At 44.9% G+C, this 17,542-nt stretch overlaps 2 protein-coding genes, 2 long non-coding RNA genes and 5 other non-coding genes across 9 annotated transcripts; 8 read left to right on the top strand and 1 right to left on the bottom strand.

Annotated features, from left to right (window-relative positions):
• The first annotated feature begins 1,388 nt into the window (after positions 1–1,388).
• On the top strand, positions 1,389–4,394 carry LOC114798459 (uncharacterized). The gene is made up of 3 exons (XM_028994199.1): positions 1,389–1,647; positions 2,278–2,863; positions 3,522–4,394. Exons 2-3 carry the CDS (start codon positions 2,297–2,299, stop codon positions 3,666–3,668), a joined length of 714 nt encoding a protein of 237 aa, XP_028850032.1. The 5' UTR covers positions 1,389–1,647; positions 2,278–2,296; the 3' UTR covers positions 3,669–4,394.
• A 2,045-nt stretch (positions 4,395–6,439) lies between these two features.
• On the top strand, positions 6,440–8,349 carry LOC114797217 (uncharacterized). The gene is made up of 7 exons (XR_003750823.1): positions 6,440–6,504; positions 7,002–7,026; positions 7,443–7,480; positions 7,683–7,749; positions 7,856–7,905; positions 8,097–8,126; positions 8,297–8,349. It is a non-coding gene; the product is annotated as an uncharacterized LOC114797217 (long non-coding RNA).
• LOC114802911 (small nucleolar RNA SNORD29) lies at positions 8,163–8,227 on the top strand. Its single transcript, XR_003751824.1, has one exon. It is a non-coding gene; the product is annotated as a small nucleolar RNA SNORD29 (small nucleolar RNA).
• A 43-nt stretch (positions 8,350–8,392) lies between the features above and the next one.
• On the top strand, positions 8,393–8,520 carry LOC114802939 (small nucleolar RNA SNORD22). The gene has a single exon (XR_003751833.1). It is a non-coding gene; the product is annotated as a small nucleolar RNA SNORD22 (small nucleolar RNA).
• A 58-nt stretch (positions 8,521–8,578) lies between these two features.
• Positions 8,579–9,365, top strand: LOC114797219 (uncharacterized). Its single transcript, XR_003750824.1, has 4 exons — positions 8,579–8,629; positions 8,835–8,878; positions 9,063–9,154; positions 9,333–9,365. It is a non-coding gene; the product is annotated as an uncharacterized LOC114797219 (long non-coding RNA).
• Positions 8,673–8,744, top strand: LOC114802917 (small nucleolar RNA SNORD30). Its single transcript, XR_003751825.1, has one exon. It is a non-coding gene; the product is annotated as a small nucleolar RNA SNORD30 (small nucleolar RNA).
• Positions 8,927–8,994, top strand: LOC114802924 (small nucleolar RNA SNORD31). Its single transcript, XR_003751826.1, has one exon. It is a non-coding gene; the product is annotated as a small nucleolar RNA SNORD31 (small nucleolar RNA).
• LOC114802929 (small nucleolar RNA SNORD31) lies at positions 9,190–9,260 on the top strand. The gene has a single exon (XR_003751830.1). It is a non-coding gene; the product is annotated as a small nucleolar RNA SNORD31 (small nucleolar RNA).
• Positions 9,366–9,861: 496 nt separating the features above from the next.
• Positions 9,862–12,982, bottom strand: arl2 (ADP-ribosylation factor-like 2). Its single transcript, XM_028984240.1, has 5 exons — positions 12,789–12,982; positions 12,572–12,682; positions 11,688–11,850; positions 10,166–10,246; positions 9,862–10,085 (listed from the first exon to the last, which is right to left on the bottom strand). The coding sequence occupies exons 1-5, from the start codon at positions 12,851–12,853 to the stop codon at positions 9,951–9,953; spliced, it is 555 nt and encodes a 184-aa protein (XP_028840073.1). The 5' UTR covers positions 12,854–12,982; the 3' UTR covers positions 9,862–9,950.
• Positions 12,983–17,542: the final 4,560 nt, after the last annotated feature.

Raw genomic sequence — 17,542 nt, 5'->3', positions numbered from 1 at the left:
TATTTATATTTCCAGATTATTTATTTGTATTAGTGTACTTTTCATACCATACTCTTGGTATAATTTTTGTGGAATATTTGTTAGGGATACGGTCCACGATAATGTTGTGCCATGACGTCTTTGTAGGGACGGTGTCTCGGTTCCAGGAAATCAGGACGTTCTACCTACCTGCAAACGTCTGCAGCTGAAACGACCTTTTGCTTGTGACCTCAAAACCCTGACCAACCAGTTGACCAAGCAAAAGGTATAAAAGTTTAAATTTAAAGTGAAGTGATTGTCACATGTGATATGTCACATGTGACTCGGAGTGAACCAGCCTCAGGTGATCCCCATTGGTGCTTCTACCCACTCAGAATGTTCTATAAAGTACTTGAGCACATTTCCAAGTACTTTAATGTCCCCCATCAATCTCTTTCTGACCTTCTCCTTGAACTATGGCCTAGTGGTCAAGGAAGCGGCCCCGTAATCAGAAGGTTGCCGGTTCGGATCCGGATACGAGGCGAGCTTGAATTTACATTTACGGCATTTATCAGACGCAACTTACAATCAGAGCACCTTACAACCAGTAGTGACAATGGAAGTAAGTAAGGTCTTAACAATGGAAGTAAGTATTGCTCTTTGTGTACAGTGTGGTCTTGTGTAAATGTTTGCCTGTTGTCTTATGTCCTGGTCAGGTCCTGTATTGGTGTGTGCGCGGGCATGTTCTTTGTAATAAACCCCGTCTGTGCCCAGTTGGGCGAACGCGTCCATTCCTGCACCCAGTTGCCATGATACAGTGGTGGCCTAGCGTTTACGGAAGCGACCCCGCAATCAGAAGGTTGCCGATCCGCCAAGGTGCCACTGAGCAAAGCGTCGTCCCCACACACTGCTCCCCGGGCGCCTGTCATGGCTGCCCGCTGCTCACCAAGGGTGACGGTATAAAGCAGAGGACACATTTTGTTGTGTCACCGTGTGCTGTGCTGCAGTGTTTCACAACGACAACCACTTCCCTTTCACTACTGTGACTTTTTGACCTCCTGATTCATAGGCGTGTGTGTTACCCACTAGGTGACTACCACCCTTGTGAGACTCTCGCCGTTGGTTGTGTTGGAGGCCATGAGATGTTCAGTTCTCCTCAATCTCAGTCATGTTCCTTCTTGTGGTGGAAACCTGTGATGGGGCAAGCAAAACTCCACCCGCTTAAGTGTCGACATCCCAAACCCCGACACTAAGCTGAGATCCAAAAAACATGAGGATTCCGGTCGAAGACTTCCTTGTCTCCCTTCTGGTTTCTCGCCGAAGGTCATTGTTCATCGTTTGAACGGCGTTCGTATTTCCACAATCGTCGGCGTGCCTGCGATGGGGAATAACAATCTGCTAACGGGGGTCTTATTAGCAGACCAGACGCGATAGCTGGAGCACGCCTCCGTGTTGATACCGTAGCTATGCGAGGCGTCCAGGGTTGCTCAAGCCCCGGCGTTCACGTCGCCGCCAACGACGGCCCTCCCCGCGCGGCTTATCTGACAGAGAGAGGCTGCTTTGGCGACGACAGGTCCAGGCAGGGCCTGGAGAGCAGGGCGTGTGTTTCAGAGCGGCGGCAACTCATAGCCGACTCACGGCGGCACGCGCGGTCAGAGACGCGAAGGAGCTGGCACACCCGCACATCAGGTACGTCCGCCCGCCGTCCAACTGGACGAAGGGATGATAGACCGAATCTTAGACAAAGAGTTCAGAGATTTAGCTCATTTCACTGTAACTGAGTAATCCGTTTAAATTGCAAAATTTAAAGACATCTGTCCATTGTCCATTGTCTCCTTGTTTTCAGTCCATTTAGACTGTGGGTCATTTTGCCCATTCATGGATTAATCTTAGTTTTTTTGTTGGGGAAACCTCATTGGTCTAGGACTAGGCTTAATTCATCAACAGGAGACTAAACCTACATCTGCACCTACATCGAGAAGATTTATTGACAGTGTAGATTTTTTTCTTTCATACTTGTTGCTTGGACTCATTCATAGTTTCATTTGGCACCAACCCCAGGTCCAGCAGTACAGACCGTAGTCAAAGTCGAGTCAAAACGTTTTTGTCTCCTTATCTGGGGGGAGGGGAGTCTGTGTTTGCTGAAGACACGCCATTCAGACTAGACACGTAAGATACACATATCTTCAATAAACACACAGCGTGAACTTTAAACGATGTGGAGCCAATGACGTAACCAAAAGATGTGATAAAAGAAGAATGGCAGAGAGCGGTTTAGTCTTTTGGAGGTTGGACATCATGTTTTCACCATCGTTTCAGGGTAAAACGTAGGGACACCATGACTATCGGAAAGAGTTCCAAGAAGGTCAAGCTTCCCCGAACCCCTTCATTTCTGGACAGGAGCGGTGGATTCTATGGTCGTCTTGATGAGACAGAGGCAGTAGGTCTGGAGGGGAGCAAAGCTGAGCCTACACCCCTACCAGCATGGGAGGTGAAAGAGGAGCACGGAGTGTTTGACTTCAACCAGGGCATGATGGAGGACGATGGCGCCACCCTGCTGACAAGGAAACCGAGCCGCCGCAGTGGTCGCTGGAGCAGGAGGAGCTCCAAGAGGTCCACAGTCTCTCAGGAGAAGGAGTACCAGAGCGCAGGAAGAGACATGGAGACCCCTGCCTGCCTGGATGGAAGTCTAGTCCCGACTCAAAGCAAAGGAGTTTCATCGGCTCAGGGACCAGAGCCCACGGTGGTCCACTTCTCAATCACTGAGGAGGCTGATGACCAAGTGCTCATCCGTGGAAGGAAATGGGAGTCGGTGGAAGAAAAGAAGAAAAGAAAAGATGGAAAGACAGGCACAGGAGAAGGGCTGGAGGTTGAGAAGAGAAACACGTTAAAGAACTACCGAAAGGTGAGTCAAGCGCAGTTTAAATTGGAGGAATTTCTGGATTTCTATCATATTTTGAATGGCAGAAATTGAATTGCAGTGACAGAATGAGTAGAATTCCGGAATGTTCTTGAATTCTGTGTTGAACTGCTGTTTGCATATTTAATGAGCAAAACAAGCAAGACTATTACAACATGTATAGCAAGACACTCAAATAATGACACACGTTACTTTTCCATGGTGCCCCGCAGTCCATAGGACCTTCCCAGTGGTCCTCAAGGACATTTGTGGTCATGGAAATCTGGAGGATATTTTCAGTGTTTTCCACCGCTAGGTCCGGCAGGTAGACTGGCCGAGAGAGACTGTCTCCACTCCTGACGGTTGACCTTGACTCCGGGGACTTTCTCCAGTTTTTTTTATTTGTTAAAAGGGATAATGACCCGCTGCCCGTTTATCTGCATTCTCCAGGCCCCTTTCCGCTGGAGAGGCACATGCTTTTCCTATCTGATCTCCGGACCGGCAGCACACAACCGGCAACATTCCTCCACTTGTCCTTACATAACAGGGGGGGGGTGTTCTCTCTGTACCATGTTTTATTTATTATGTTGACAAAAACCAGACGAGTGATGTCTTGTGACTGACTCATGGTTGACTGCATGTCCTGGTCTCTTATGTCCCCTAGGCACTGGATCGGGCTTTCAGACGGGGGTGGGAAACCTTCATCACCAACCTGTACAGCGTGACACTCACACCGGTGACATCAGCAGAGACGTCATCATCTGCAAAATCTAGACAGATTCACAACTCTGCACTGGTGGACTACAGATAAACCACGCAGCAGACCGTTTCATGCAGACAAGATCTACTGATCTTTTTATCGGATGTGTAGAAAGTACAACTATTTCTATAGCCTTTCGACCTCAATCAATGATATGGGAACGTGGTGGGAATTGTTGAGATTTTTTTTTTATATCCCGAATACAGTGGATCCTTTTTTAGGAAGGTTTCATCTTTTGAAACCTGAGATGGGGTCAAATGGGAACGTTGTCTTTTGTTTCTTTTTTTTTTTTTTTTAGTTTGGACATGGGTTGGCACTTGCATGTGAGGACTTAATGACATTGTGCCAATTGAATCTGGGACATTTTCCAAGTATTATGAAATGAGCTGATACCAGACGGCAGCCGTGTGTCTGAACCAAGGGAACAAAATGGTAATGAGGACAAAGTGGCTCTGGGTTCAGCTCATTCGAGTGCTTGTGTACCACTAAATTTCTTCATTATAAATCAATTTTTGAAAACATTTCTAGGTCCTGTTATCACTTGTTATCATATTTTGGTTACTTCAAGTCAAACTTGTACAATCACAATGGTTATCATATCGCCTAGTACTTGAAAATGTCACTTTTACCATAACGGGATATTATTATTTCTTTGAGATGATGTGCGGCTCACTCACTTTTTAATTTATTTGTTACTTTGTGAACTATATTTAAACTGTCAGACATACAGTCTTAATGTTGGTATTTTTGCTAATAAACGTTTAGTCTGGCCTCGTGCTTGCTGTTGCCATGGCTACGTGTGTCTTTGCGTTACCGTTACTGTTACAAAAGTCCATAAAAATGAACACGCATATTATTCAGTAACGTTGTAACTGAAACATTTTCCCTTTTTTTTGTGCCGGCATTAATGAAGAAGGAAGTGGCATCTTTATAGCGTTTAACTCTCGCCATTTTTCTGCGATTAATCGAATAATCAAATAATTGGAGTTCAGACCAGGTTAAAAAAAATTATATTTACATTTATCAGACACCCTTATCCAGAGCGCCTTGCAATCAGTAGATACAGGGACAGTCCCCCCCTTGAGACACTCAGGGTTAAGTGTCTTGCTCAGGGACACAATGGTTGTAAGTGGGGTTTGAACCTGGGTCTTCTGGTTCATAGGCGAGTGTTTTACTATAACCCTATATTGTGAGAGGAGATACACCCATGTCATGTCTACAACCATCACCAAAACTGTCAGCACTGCTAATATGCCTAATCACAATTAATTATTACCATTATTATTAGTAGTAGTATTACTATTAGGCTTGATTGGTTACCCGTATGTTACATGAGGGTTCTTCCCTCCATCACACAAAGTCCCGCTGAGGGACATTACTTCTCCATATCTACATCATCACAAGTGATCTTCATATCACCACCTTCTGTCATCATTTACAACAAATCGGCACCGAAGGACATTCCTGCTGAAGGACTGAGCTCTGGAGACGAGATGAGCTTGGAGAGGAAGTGGAGATGCCCAGACTGTGAATGGTGAAAGCAGACCAGCGTTTGACCCCTTGCATAACTCCACTGCCCCTCATGTCATCTGGGGTGCAGATGATGTTGACTCCACCACAACAATACCTGGCAGCGTCCCAAGGTGACGCAGGCCCGGCTGCCTTCCCTGCTTCTGAAGCCAGATGTGACAGCGGAGAGGGTTTGACCCTCTGACTGCTGTTGACTCATCTGGCTGCTTACAAGGAGGCGGCGGCAGCGAGTGTTGACTTCTGATGGCTCCAGGGGAGGGCCAGGAAGACGAGGACTCCATTCAAACATCCAGAACCAAACTGAGAATAATCCAATCTCTGTCACCAGGCAGGATGTGGTTAGAATGTCAGCATGCTTACGGAGCTAGTTAGACTGTTATTTGGTAATTTATTAAATTTTATTTGTTATACTGATAGACCTGATAAGATATATCAATATTATATTTGGTTTTATATAAAGATAAAGAAAATGTATGTTTAAATAAATTTTCAGGTTCATTGGTTGAGTTTCCTTCCTTGTACACATATCTAAAAATGTGCTTTTGTGAGTTATGTCCTTTCCTTTTTTTCCATGACCTGTGACCTTCATCATTCATCTGAAGGAGACCACACGTGTCCACTGTCTAGAACTAAACAGACTAGGGTGCAATGCTGTCTCATCTTTTAATAGGGTGGGCTGATGCCTAGTGGGTAAAATCTTAAATTGTGAAATGATTGTCATTGTGATACACAGCAGCACAGCACACGTTGAAATGTGTCCTCTGCTTTTAACCATCACCCTTGGTGAGCAGTGGGCAGCCATGACAGGCGCCCGGGGAGCAGTTTGTGTGGACGGTGCTTTGCTCTGTGGCACTTCAGTGGATCGAGATTTCAACCGGCAACCGGCCCCAAAACACTCGCCTATGAACCAGAAGACCCAGGTTCAAATCCCACTTACTACCATTATGTTCCTGAGCAAGACACTTAACCCCGTGTGTCTCCAGGGGGACTGTCCCTGTAACTACCGATTGTAAGGTGCTCTGGATAAGGGCGTCTGGTAAATGCTGTAAATGTAAATCCCAGCGTTGCAGCGACATCTACTGGACCGAACCAGTACAAGCAGGAACCGTACGCAACTCAGCAATCAACGCGGATGAATCGTTAAAGCTTTACGATGCAGGCACGACCTATTAAAGTGGCCAGTAGTAGCCTAAGGAAAAAAAAAATTAAAAAGCAGAAAGAGTGGACTGGTGCAACGTGCCGAGTCGCGACGCGTTCCGGGAGACGCGGAAGTGGGCGGTGCTTCCGGCGCTGACGTGAATAAAAGGCGCCGCAGCGCGTAGCACGTTCTCTCACTTCGTCCCGCGCTCTCGGAAAGGTGAGTGTCCGCAATATTTTCTCCTATTTTTCTTCTTTTCTTTAATTTGTAGCTTAATTGCGGCGTATCGTTTTAGAGGTTGTACACGCAGCTTGCCTTAATGTCCGCTTTGAACGTTCGAGGTTTTTTTTTTTTTTTTTTTTAAATGCCCAGAGCGTCCGGCGTGCGTGCGTCTCGAGTGTCGATTTCAATCTCGTTCCATCCCGCCTCTGGGTCTTGTAAATATGCGAGTTTAACGCGTTTTCTGCCTCGCCGGCGCGCCTGCGACGTGCTTTTCGTTCCCATTTCGTGTTCCACGCGTGGTCGCTCTGTGATGATGACTCGTTTCACAGACCTGTACTGAGTCTCGCTGATTGCACACGAAGCTTCTGACGAGCGACTTTCACGCGTGATATTATAAGCAAACGGGACTTTTTTTTTTTTATATATATATATAGACGCGTTTCTGCATGTCTTCAAATTGTAATCTATTTTTTATTTATTTTTTTGTCCTGCAGGTTTTGCCTTTTGCAGCTGCTACAGGTAACTATTGTTCTTGCTGGCAGTGTGACCTTCGGTCGTCGCAGAATCCATGTCGAACCTTCCCTCTAGTCCATGAAGTTTTAAAGTTCCGTGTTAAATTCTTACAGATGTGTGGGGGGAAAAAAATTAATCGCGTTAATCCTGAAGTCGACGTGGATTCTGTGGCTCCTCTAGACCTGCGTTCCTCTCGGCCCTGTTCCTGGACCCTGCCCCCCTTCTAGGTTCTCCTCCGGGGGAGGGCCCGTCGAGGAACGCAGCTCTAGTCTTGTGCAGAGCCGCTACTGTGACGAGTTTTTCCAGAACTCTCTCTTCCTGAATGTTCGTTGAAGACCTGCCTGGACTGAGTAGTCTTAACCTCATGCAGATGACCGTGAATTTAATGTGTCGTGTTTTAACCCGTGTCTTCAACCATTTAGTTGCAGTTCTCCTCCAGGCGAAGGCCCTGATTCCGGCGGTACGTTTACATGTTTGCTAGGATCTTGTTTGTTCCTGAAGTGATGAGCCTCAAGTAGACAAGCATATATCTGATTTACAGTGATGCTTACTTGAATCTGATCCTTACTACTCAAATCTAATTTTTTTTTTATATATATATATATATATTTTTTTTTTGGTATGTTTGTTCTAGCTTTGACCCTGAGATCTTTCCCTTGTAGGTTAATTGTGATGGCGAGCTCTTATCGAGATACTTCTGGGAAGACTCTGTTCAGATCTAGCGTTCAGGTTATTATTTATATATATATTTTTCTCTTGTAATTTTGGTCGTAACCTGTGTAAATTGGATACTGTGGATACTTAAAATGCATTAATAGTTTTTGTTCTTTAACAGGACCACCCCCCGTGACCTATTTGAACCTGCGCCCGCTTGATTTGTTTTTGGTAAGTTTGTGTTCGGTACGGTCCGACTTCCGTAATGTCTGAAAGGATGAACCGGGTTTTACCCGTTTACTCTTCTGGACGACATGTTGTCTCATGGCATTCAAGTCACCAAAGCACTGATCAGGTGGCCTGGAGGACTTGCACTAAAGTTTTTTTTTGTAGCTTTGACTAATATATTATTTTTTATAAAGGTGGAGGAACGCACACTCATCCCGCTGATGGTGAGTAAACGGTTTAATTAACTCGCGTCTTTTTCTTCTCTGTGATGAAGATACTTAGCTCACTTTGAATCCATGTGAAAAGTACAGAACATCTGAGAGATCAGAGCGTTGTTTGGAACGTTCTTGTTTGGTTTCATTTTTACTGAACTTGACTTCCTCCTTTTTTTTAGCGGCAGCCCTCCCTCCAGGGGTTTGTTTTGGTACCAGGAACATGTTCTGGAGGCAAGTATAGTCAAGCATCATCGATTTATTTTAAATGTCCACAGTCCTTGTGATGTAGTTTGCACACGTCCAACGCCCTGTGCCTGCGCCAGAACCTGTGAAGGTGAACCCACTGGTGTTGCCAGGGTGTCGTGGGGATGACCTGTTGGGGCTTCCAACCGTCTGATTGGACGCAACATACGAAATCCTGTGGTTTGATTTTGGTAGTTTTGTAACTTGTGGGTGTTTTTTGCAGGGTTGACAGTGTGAGGAGGAGGATGAAGATGATTTCCTCCATGCATGTAAGTTGTGGCCGCGGGCTTTCAGGAGCTAGTTGTCAGTCTGGCACGTGATGATTTTCATTATGGAATCTCGTTCGTCTGAACTCCTGTTGAGACAAATTTAAATCTGATGCTTGCGGGGAAGTTTTTATTTTTTTAAATTTTTTGTTCCCTGCCCTGCTGTGTCGTTAATGCTGATTTTTCTCTCTCCTCCCCTTGTTTCCAGATGTTTTTGTTTGCTTTCATCTCACCGGACCTTCTGCAAGTGAGGTATGGATCTAATATCCTTGTTTTTCATAATTGTTCCAAAAAAGCTGAGTAACAAATGATGATCGTATTACCGCCCCAGTCTGATCTCTGTGACTGATTGGTATTCCTGATTTTGTCGTGAGGAGCTGTGAGGGTGCAAGTGGTGCAGACCTCTATTTTATTTTCCCATTTTCCCCTCTTGCAGTTCAGATGAACAGTTCTGCAGCTTTAGACCACTAGGTGCCTGACCCGGTTTGCAGAATTCTTCTTCCATCTTCTCCTGTTTTTATTGTGAAGGTGAGCCTGTCGTTTTACTGTGTAGCCTGGAATTGATGAACAATGATGATTGTCTTACCGCCCCAGTCTGATTTTATTCTGACTGATTGGTATGATCTGATTTTTAGTGATGTTGTTTTATTTTTATTTATTTTTAAATATGCATGTATTTTGACCCTCTCCCTTCTGTCTGTTGTAGGTTTAAAGTGAGACGCTTCATTACACAGTGGATTTTTTTTTTTTTTTTATAAATTGGTGAAATAAAAGCCTTCTGTGCAAACAAGCCGGTTTCCAATTTTAATTTGTACAAATTATAAATCCATTTTGTATAAATGGTGTGCATGACTGCATATTAGGGCTGCATAAGGCTGCAATTGTCTAGCCTTATGAAATGTAATCCCCTGTGGTCTAGTTTGGAGCATACAGCGGTTTGTACAGCCCCAAGCAGCACAGGGTCTCCATTGAGCCAAATCAAGTCATGTGACCAAACAAGTCACATCCAGTGAGCTCACAAACTTTGAGCGAATGAGTGTTGCCGATTCAATCCATGTACTAATCCTTTAAATCGCAGCATTTTGCGTTCATGTAATGGCACAGACTGACATCGCGATTAATTGTGCAGCTATACAGCATCTAAACTGCAAATTTATTGGTGGGAGGAATTGCACAGTGTGGTTTTATTTTGAGTGGTGGTTTGTCAAATGGCAGGAAATGGTGGAATAAAAGTATGACAACTGTACACAACTTTTATTTCAATTTTATAAATACAACAGCTGATTTGACTGGGGTGGGGGGGGTGTGAAGAGAAATGAGTCTCCTAGTCTGCAGTAAATATGCGAGCAGCAATATCGTCCAGCAGCCAGTCCACACCGGACAGCAGGTTCTCGCCGGTGATAGCGCTGCATCCCATGATGCACCAGTGGTGGGTCTGTATGTCGTCCAATCCCAACGCCTGCGAAACAGTCCAGTTAAACTCGAGAGGAGTGTCAATAAGCACGAGCAGGCAATGGCCTTTAATGAGCAAGATCTCACCTCCTTGATGGCATCTTTAGACAAGGCTCCCGGAAGGTCCTGCTTGTTGGCGAAGACGAGCAGAGTGGCTCCAGCCAGCCTCTGTGGTAGAGGACAGTTGATTTAATCGCCTGCTACCCCTATTTCTAATGGTTCACGATGGTTCCCGTTGGACACGCGTTACTAACTCGAGTCATCCCGATTAATGCGGAATAACTTTTGTTATAAATGACACTTTAAAAAATATTATTGATCTTACAAAATACCAAAATACACCCATGTTACACCTCTTCTCACCTCTCTCCACTGGCTCCCGGTAGCTGCTCACATTGAGTTCAAATCCTTGATGCTGCCTACAGGGCTGTAAATGGAACTGCGCCCTCCTACATCAACACAATACTACCTAGCTACACTCCTACACGCTCTCTCAGATCGGCAAACGAAAGGAGACTAAAAATTCCTTCTTCACAGGGTCTCCGATTCCAATCATCTCTGTTCTCCGTTGTTGTCCCTGGCTGGTGGAACAACCTGCCCTCCTCCACACGACTAGCCGAGACTATCACCACTTTTAAGAAGCAGGTGAAAACCCTCTTGTTCAAAAAATATTACAGACAAATCTAACACTTACACACGCACATGCGTACACATTGCACAAACAATACAAAAATGTATAAATGCATTATAATTTTTCTTCGTCTAGCACCTAACAATCTCTGAGCATGCTCTTCACTGACAAGTCTGAGCCTTATCAGGGCTCTTAGTTTGTAAAGTCAATACTCTATAGAAATCGAACGAGAATTGCTGGTGTCTTCCTCTTGTAAGTCGCTTTGGATAAAAGCGTCTGCTAAATAAAGTAAAGTAAAGACAAGACCTCAGAGATTCTGGAAATGATCCGAGATTAATATTCACAGATGCTGCCTGTCTGAATGCATCTTAATATCCATATTGTGCATACTGCTGACAGTCAATAATAAAAGATTCGCATTAGGAATAACGTTGCCTCCCGGGTAAGCTAGAAAGTAGGCCGACACCGCAGTGGTGGGATAGCGGGGAAGGAAGTGGACTCGTAACTGAAGGGCTGCAGGTTCAAGGCACTGTCCTTGAAACACTGCTCCCCAGGCGCCTTTCATGGCCACCTACTGCTCACGAAGGCTTATGCAGGGTTAAATACACCATGTGCCGTGCTTTTCACCATCATAATGCCAGTACTTATGAGGTTCTAGAAGATTCCTGCATGGTGGGGCAGTGGTGCGGTTAAGGAAGCGGCGCTGTAATAAGAAAGTGAAGTAAAGAGTGAAGTGATTGTCATCGTGAAACACGGCAGCACAGCGCACACAATGAAGGTTGCTGGTTCGAATCCCGATCCGCCAAGGTGCCACTGAGCAAAGCACCGTCCCCACACACTGCTCCCCGGCCGTCTGTCATGGCCGCCCACCGCTCACAGAGGGTGATGGTTAAAAGCAGAGGACACATTTCGTTTTGTCACCGTGTGCTGTGCTGCAGTGTTTCACAACAACAATCACTTCACTTTCACATCCAGTACCTCCTCCAGTAAGAGTGCACTGAGCTCCTGCCTGCAGTCCTCCAGCCGGAGTCGGTCTGCACTGTCCACAACCCACACCAGGCCGTCGGTGCTCTCGAAGTAGTTCCTCCAGTACGAGCGCAGGGACTTCTGGCCTCCGACGTCCCAGATGTTCAGCTTGAACCTTGAAGACAGAGAGGGGGACCCCCATTAGATCAGGCTCCAGAATGCATCGTTAACAATTATTCATTTTCATTGCTGAGCTTCATATCTGCTACACTTAAAGGTCCCCTGACATTAATCTTTTTTTTTTCGCGTTTATATTTTCTTTATATGTCCCCTAATTCTGTATCTGAAGTTTCTTTCTGAAATTTAGCCGGGGAATTAGTCACTTCAATGAGTTTTTACAGTCCCACAATGACATTTTCCCAGGACGCTCTATTTCGGTGTCTGTAGCTTTAAATGCTAATGAGGAGGAGAGCGGCCTATAGAAGTTCAGGGGGCATTCGCTGAAATGACATCATCAACACCATTCACCAACCGCAATGTTTGGTGCAGACAGGAAGTCGTACGTTGTTTAATGAACCCAATTAAATGAACCCACTGGTTCTACAGAGTCTCGCATGTTTTAGGTGAGGGGTGTGAAAAGGCATGAGAAACGGGAGGTAACCTTTCCCCTTATGACGTCATAAGGGGACAAATTCCAGGTACGACCATCTGAGCTGCTGAATGCAGAAGCAGAATGACCAAAACAATCTTTCCACCTATCGCCATTTCTAGCCACTGCAGGACCATAGACAGGCCAGGGGAACTCGTATTAATGTTAAATCATCTCACGAAGTCAACTTTTCGCGTCAGGGGACCTTTAACCAGTGTAATATTTGAAAACGACTCGTGCAACTCACCCCCTGTGCTCCAGCGTCTTTATGTTAAACCCCAGCGTTGGGGAGATGGTGCTCACGTCCTCGCCGTTGAACTTCTTCAGGATGGTGGTTTTCCCCGCATTGTCCAGCCCGCTGCGGCCCGGCGAGTTAAGGCGTTCAGGCGCAACGTCTGGAGAGCAGACCGGCCACGTGGGCAACAATCGATAATCAATAACCGACGATCGCCGAGAAAGGATACAGCATGAGCAGCCGCATCTCGCGCTCCTTCTGCTTCATCTTCTTCAATATCGTCAGCAACCCCATACCGTTTTTTTATTACCCGCCCGCTCATGCAGATTGTTCACGAACGACTGAAAATAATATTCAATATTATTATCCAGGGGAACCGTGATCTCCACACCTGCTTTCGGCGTCACCAGGAAGTCCGCGATGTTGTCCCGCCTTCTCCAAGCCGCGATTGGTCAATTGCGGCCACGTGATAGCAGTTTCAAAACTTAATTGGACAAAACTAACGCCGATCAAAACAAAACCCAAGCATTTCATTGGAAGATTGGCAGAAGGCGTGGTTTCTTGCTGCCAACGTTCCGAAGAAGGACGATCGCAGGACTGTTTTGAATATAGCGCCTCCACGCGGACACTTTACTCGCGTCTTCAGTTATTCCTACCCTACAACATGGATTAGTTACGAACATTTGTTTGTGTAGAGATTGCACAAATAGCGAGTTTGCATTTAAGATGTCTTATTAATGAACAATTTTTAAAGAGAAGGAGTTACATGAAAGTGATTAATTGTCACATGTGACACAGCACAGCACACAGTGAAATGTGTCCTCTGCTTTCAACCCATCGCCCTTGGTGAACAGTGGGCAGCCATGACAGGCGCCTGGGGAGCAGTGTGTGGGGACGGTGTTTTGCTCAGTTGCACCTCAGTGGCACCTTAGCGGCCTTCTGTTTACGGGGCCGGTTCCTTAACCGCTAGGTCACCGCTGCCACCGGCGCTAATGTTAAACATTTTTAAGAACACAAGGATCTGAGGACATGGAGGGCGTGCATTTCTCTCGTTTTGATAAAAAAAAAAAAAAACTTGATTCTTTCACCTCACCAGCCACCAGTAGATCAAGAAACATCATTCTGAGAAGACTCGTAATTCACAAGAATGGAGAAATGTTCTGTGGACTACTCAGGCTCAGCAGAATCGCTATGTTCTTCCCGCTTCTTCTGGGCGTTTCAGCATCGTCCGTTTCATCATTTCAATGAATTTTCACTCCTTCCCCTTTTCCATCGTTAGCAGCCTCCATCTTCACTTGTTGGGTGTTTCTTCTGCTCCACCGGTTTTCCTTCTTCTTCAATGTGTGATTTTATTTTTCATTCCCACATTCTCAGTGTACTTTTTTTCAACCAACCTTTATCCCACCCTCTGTTTTCCTCTCCATCTTCTCTCACGCTCTGCCTTTTTTTAGCGTTACTGTAATAATACCTAGTAGTCTTTATTCTCCAACATAACCATTTTCACTTCCTCTACAGCAATTACGTCCCTCTTGCCATATCCATGCTTAATTTTGTGATATATTGCTGCTATTATGATGTTAATTTATACCGGATTAATAAAATCTTTTGTTTATCTGACCTGGATGATGATGATGGGTGTGCATCTTCATGTGTTCAGGATGGAGAAAGCAGGATGAGCTATGACATTAACCAGTGGCTAATAAGACATTTTATTCATCGGTGTTTTGTTTTATTTTTTTTTTCTTTGTCGCCAATTTATTTTTAAATGTAATTTTCAAAGATTGAATCAATTTTGTAGCTAATTCTCACTGGTAATGACTGCACTGCATCTTATTTGTACAAGTGCCGATGACATTGTTGGTCGACCTCAGAGCTGGGTACACGCCCTTCACAAAGTGTGGTTTTAGTATGAATCTGCCTTTATTCTAATAATCGTTTTTCTAATCTGGGGTCTACTGTACTACAGACATCCACCCAAAACCACAAAAACATAAAGGCTGTTATATTTCAAGTTCACATTCAAGTTGAGCTTTATTGTCATTTCAGCTACATACATGTTAGACGGCACATATTGAAACGAATCAACGTTTCTCCGGAACCCGGTGCTGCATGTAACATTTAGACAACGTTACGCACTGACATAGAGTCCACGTGTGCGACAGACAAATCGGCAACATAAAGTGCAAAAACATGGGACACAGGCTGCCAGTCAAATTAAAATTTGACCAAAAAAAACAACATTAAACTAGTAAAACGAATAATAAATGTGCAAAGTAAAAATAGTGCAAATACTTCTGTGCAAAAATAGACATGGTAATAAGAGACACTATGTTCTAAGCATAGAAGAGGTAGTGTGTGTGTGTGTGTGTGTGTGTGTGTGTGTGTCAGTCCCTGAGTGTTCAGGTGTCTGATGGCCTGTGGGATGATGCTGTTGCACAGTCTGGCAGTGAGGGCCCGAATGCTTCGGTACCTTTTTCCGGATGGTAGGTGGGTGAAGAGTGCATGTGAGGGGTGTGTAGGGTCCTTCACGATGCTGGTGGCTTTCCGGATGCAGCGTGTGTTGTAAATGTAAGTTATGGAGGGAAGAGAGTCTCCGATGATCTTCTCAGCTGTCCTCACTATCCGCTGTAGGTCCGATACGCTGCACTTCCCAAACCATACTTTGAATACTTCACCACAAATGCAATGAATTCCACTTTTCATTACATAAAATATTGAATTTGAAAAGTATGTAGTGAGAAGAGCTTGAAGTTATTTCAGGGAATTCATAGCTGCGAATTTGCATCAACTTGTTGGGCCTAATCAACAACAGTGACCGGATAATAAATAACCCTACCTTTCGCAATGCTTTGGTTGGCTTTTTACGCATCTGCAGAATATAAAATGTAACTTAAAAATCAACAGTGTCTCGTGCTTTGATTCTGTGTTCTTCATACTGCCTTGTAACAGTCATCTGGAGACGGTGCGTCCCTATTGGCCTGCCAATCCGGCATTTACCGAGCAGGTACCCGCTGAAGTACGATAAAGCAGGCTTCAAAAAAAGCAAGAACCGTCATTTATAACGTTAAAGCGGATTCAGCTCCTTTTTCCTGACTGGTCATTTTGACACCATCATTCTGTTCTTCCTTTTCTTCTTGTTTGCTTTCGTCTGTCCCTCCAGGCTCTGCTTTATGTCCTTCTGCCTTTTCTGTAAAAATCCTTGCTCTGCTTTTTTGTCGCCACTCCTGGCGGTTTCCCGTAAATGCGGTTTACAGTTGTGAGGGGAATTCCTCCCCACCGTCCAGGTAGAACACGCCCAACCAGATCTAAGACGAGCCAGCCAGATAATCCAGTCTGCTTCCACCTTTGGTTCCTGCAGTATGAACTCCATGTTCATCATCAGAACGGAGATAAAGACCTCAATACATGGAGAACCCGTGCTTACTCTGCCAAAGGTTACAAGGGTACTATGATGTTCACACATGGACTAGGCATGTTCAGATGCACAATCATGAGGAAAAGTAGGAAAACCTGGACCGGAGTACCAGGGGCAGTTCGGGTCATGGCTATTTCAGGGTGAAGCAGGCCTTTCCCAGCATGCCTGGGAGTTTTATTTGAAACATTGACACTAACATAACTCCACATGTGTTCATTCATAGTTTTGATGCCTTCAGTGAGAATCTACCAATGTAAATGGTCATGAAAATAAATAAAACACATTGAATGAGAAAGTGTCCAAACTTTTGGCCTGTACTGTAGGTAAACGCATGACACAACTGGATGGATTATTTGACAAATTCCAGGACAAAAGATGTTTGCCACTTACATCACTTTGACCTCAAACGTTCCATTTGCTGTGGTCACTTTGTGGTCACTTTCTCATGTTTTGTACTTTGCCATTCGAGCGCCATTCTTTCTTCTTTCATTCACTCGCTCATCTGTCCTCCTGCTCCAACTCCAGGTTACACAGACATGGCCTCGCAACGGGATTTTATGCCACGGTTTTCCATAAAGACTCATTTATAATTTAACCCTAAACATGCAGACGAAGCCTGATCTCAAGATGCTAGTGCTCAATGCTGGACACATCAGGACCAAGGTCCAAAAGTATTACATGAGCAGGACCTTTCTTTTCCCCGCATGAAATACTCAATCGTCTGTTGCTGTTTGGTGACACATGGATGGCGCAAGTTAGGACATGACAGGTCACCGCAGGGCCTGAACAGAGGCGACTCATCCAGATGGTTAGTAAGCGTGGATTTCGACATGATGCCGACAGTCATCCTCTCAATTAATTAGGCCGAGAGGATTCGTATCTCTAAAGACATACAGGACATCTAACAGGACACACAAGACATACTAGTGCAACCATACCAATGTACAATATGTATCTTGATACAGTTACTCCAAATGACTGTATAAATGCTAAATTTGGGCAATTATTTCTTAGGAGTCTCTCCGCTGTGAAACCTTTTAAAAAACATAGTAAGTTGCATTACATGAAGTGTCAGTACCATGTAAAGTTTTGTAGGCTGTGCACGTGATGCACGAAAAGAGAAAGAAAGGCTTATCCTGTTACTGTGTGTTAAATAGTCATACAGCACTGTATACAAGACAGTATTTCATATGGGCCTATTCTCCTCCTTCTTGACCTGAGGTGCAGGATTCGACACTGTTAGTGATGAAATCCTCCTTTCATGTCTCTTGGCCACAGGGATTTCTGGCTTTGGCTTTTAGTAGCGGGCCATGCCTGGCCTATATAAATCATCACATGGTGTCCCTCAGGGCTCAGTCCCTGGCTCCGAATATTCAGAGACATCGCTTCAATTTCCACTGCCACATGGTTGATATCTGTGTATCTTAGAAAGGGTGGTAGTAGCCTAGTGGGTAACACACTCGCCTGTGTACCAGAAGAGCCAGGTTCAAATCCCACTTACTGCATTGTGTCCCTGAGCAAGACACTTAACCCCAAGTGTCTCCCTGTAACTACAGATTGTACAGATC

The sequence above is a fragment of the Denticeps clupeoides genome, chromosome 1, assembly GCF_900700375.1.
Source record: "Denticeps clupeoides chromosome 1, fDenClu1.1, whole genome shotgun sequence".
NCBI lineage: Eukaryota > Metazoa > Chordata > Actinopteri > Clupeiformes > Denticipitidae > Denticeps > Denticeps clupeoides.
This window is presented reverse-complemented; position numbering and strand designations above follow the sequence as displayed.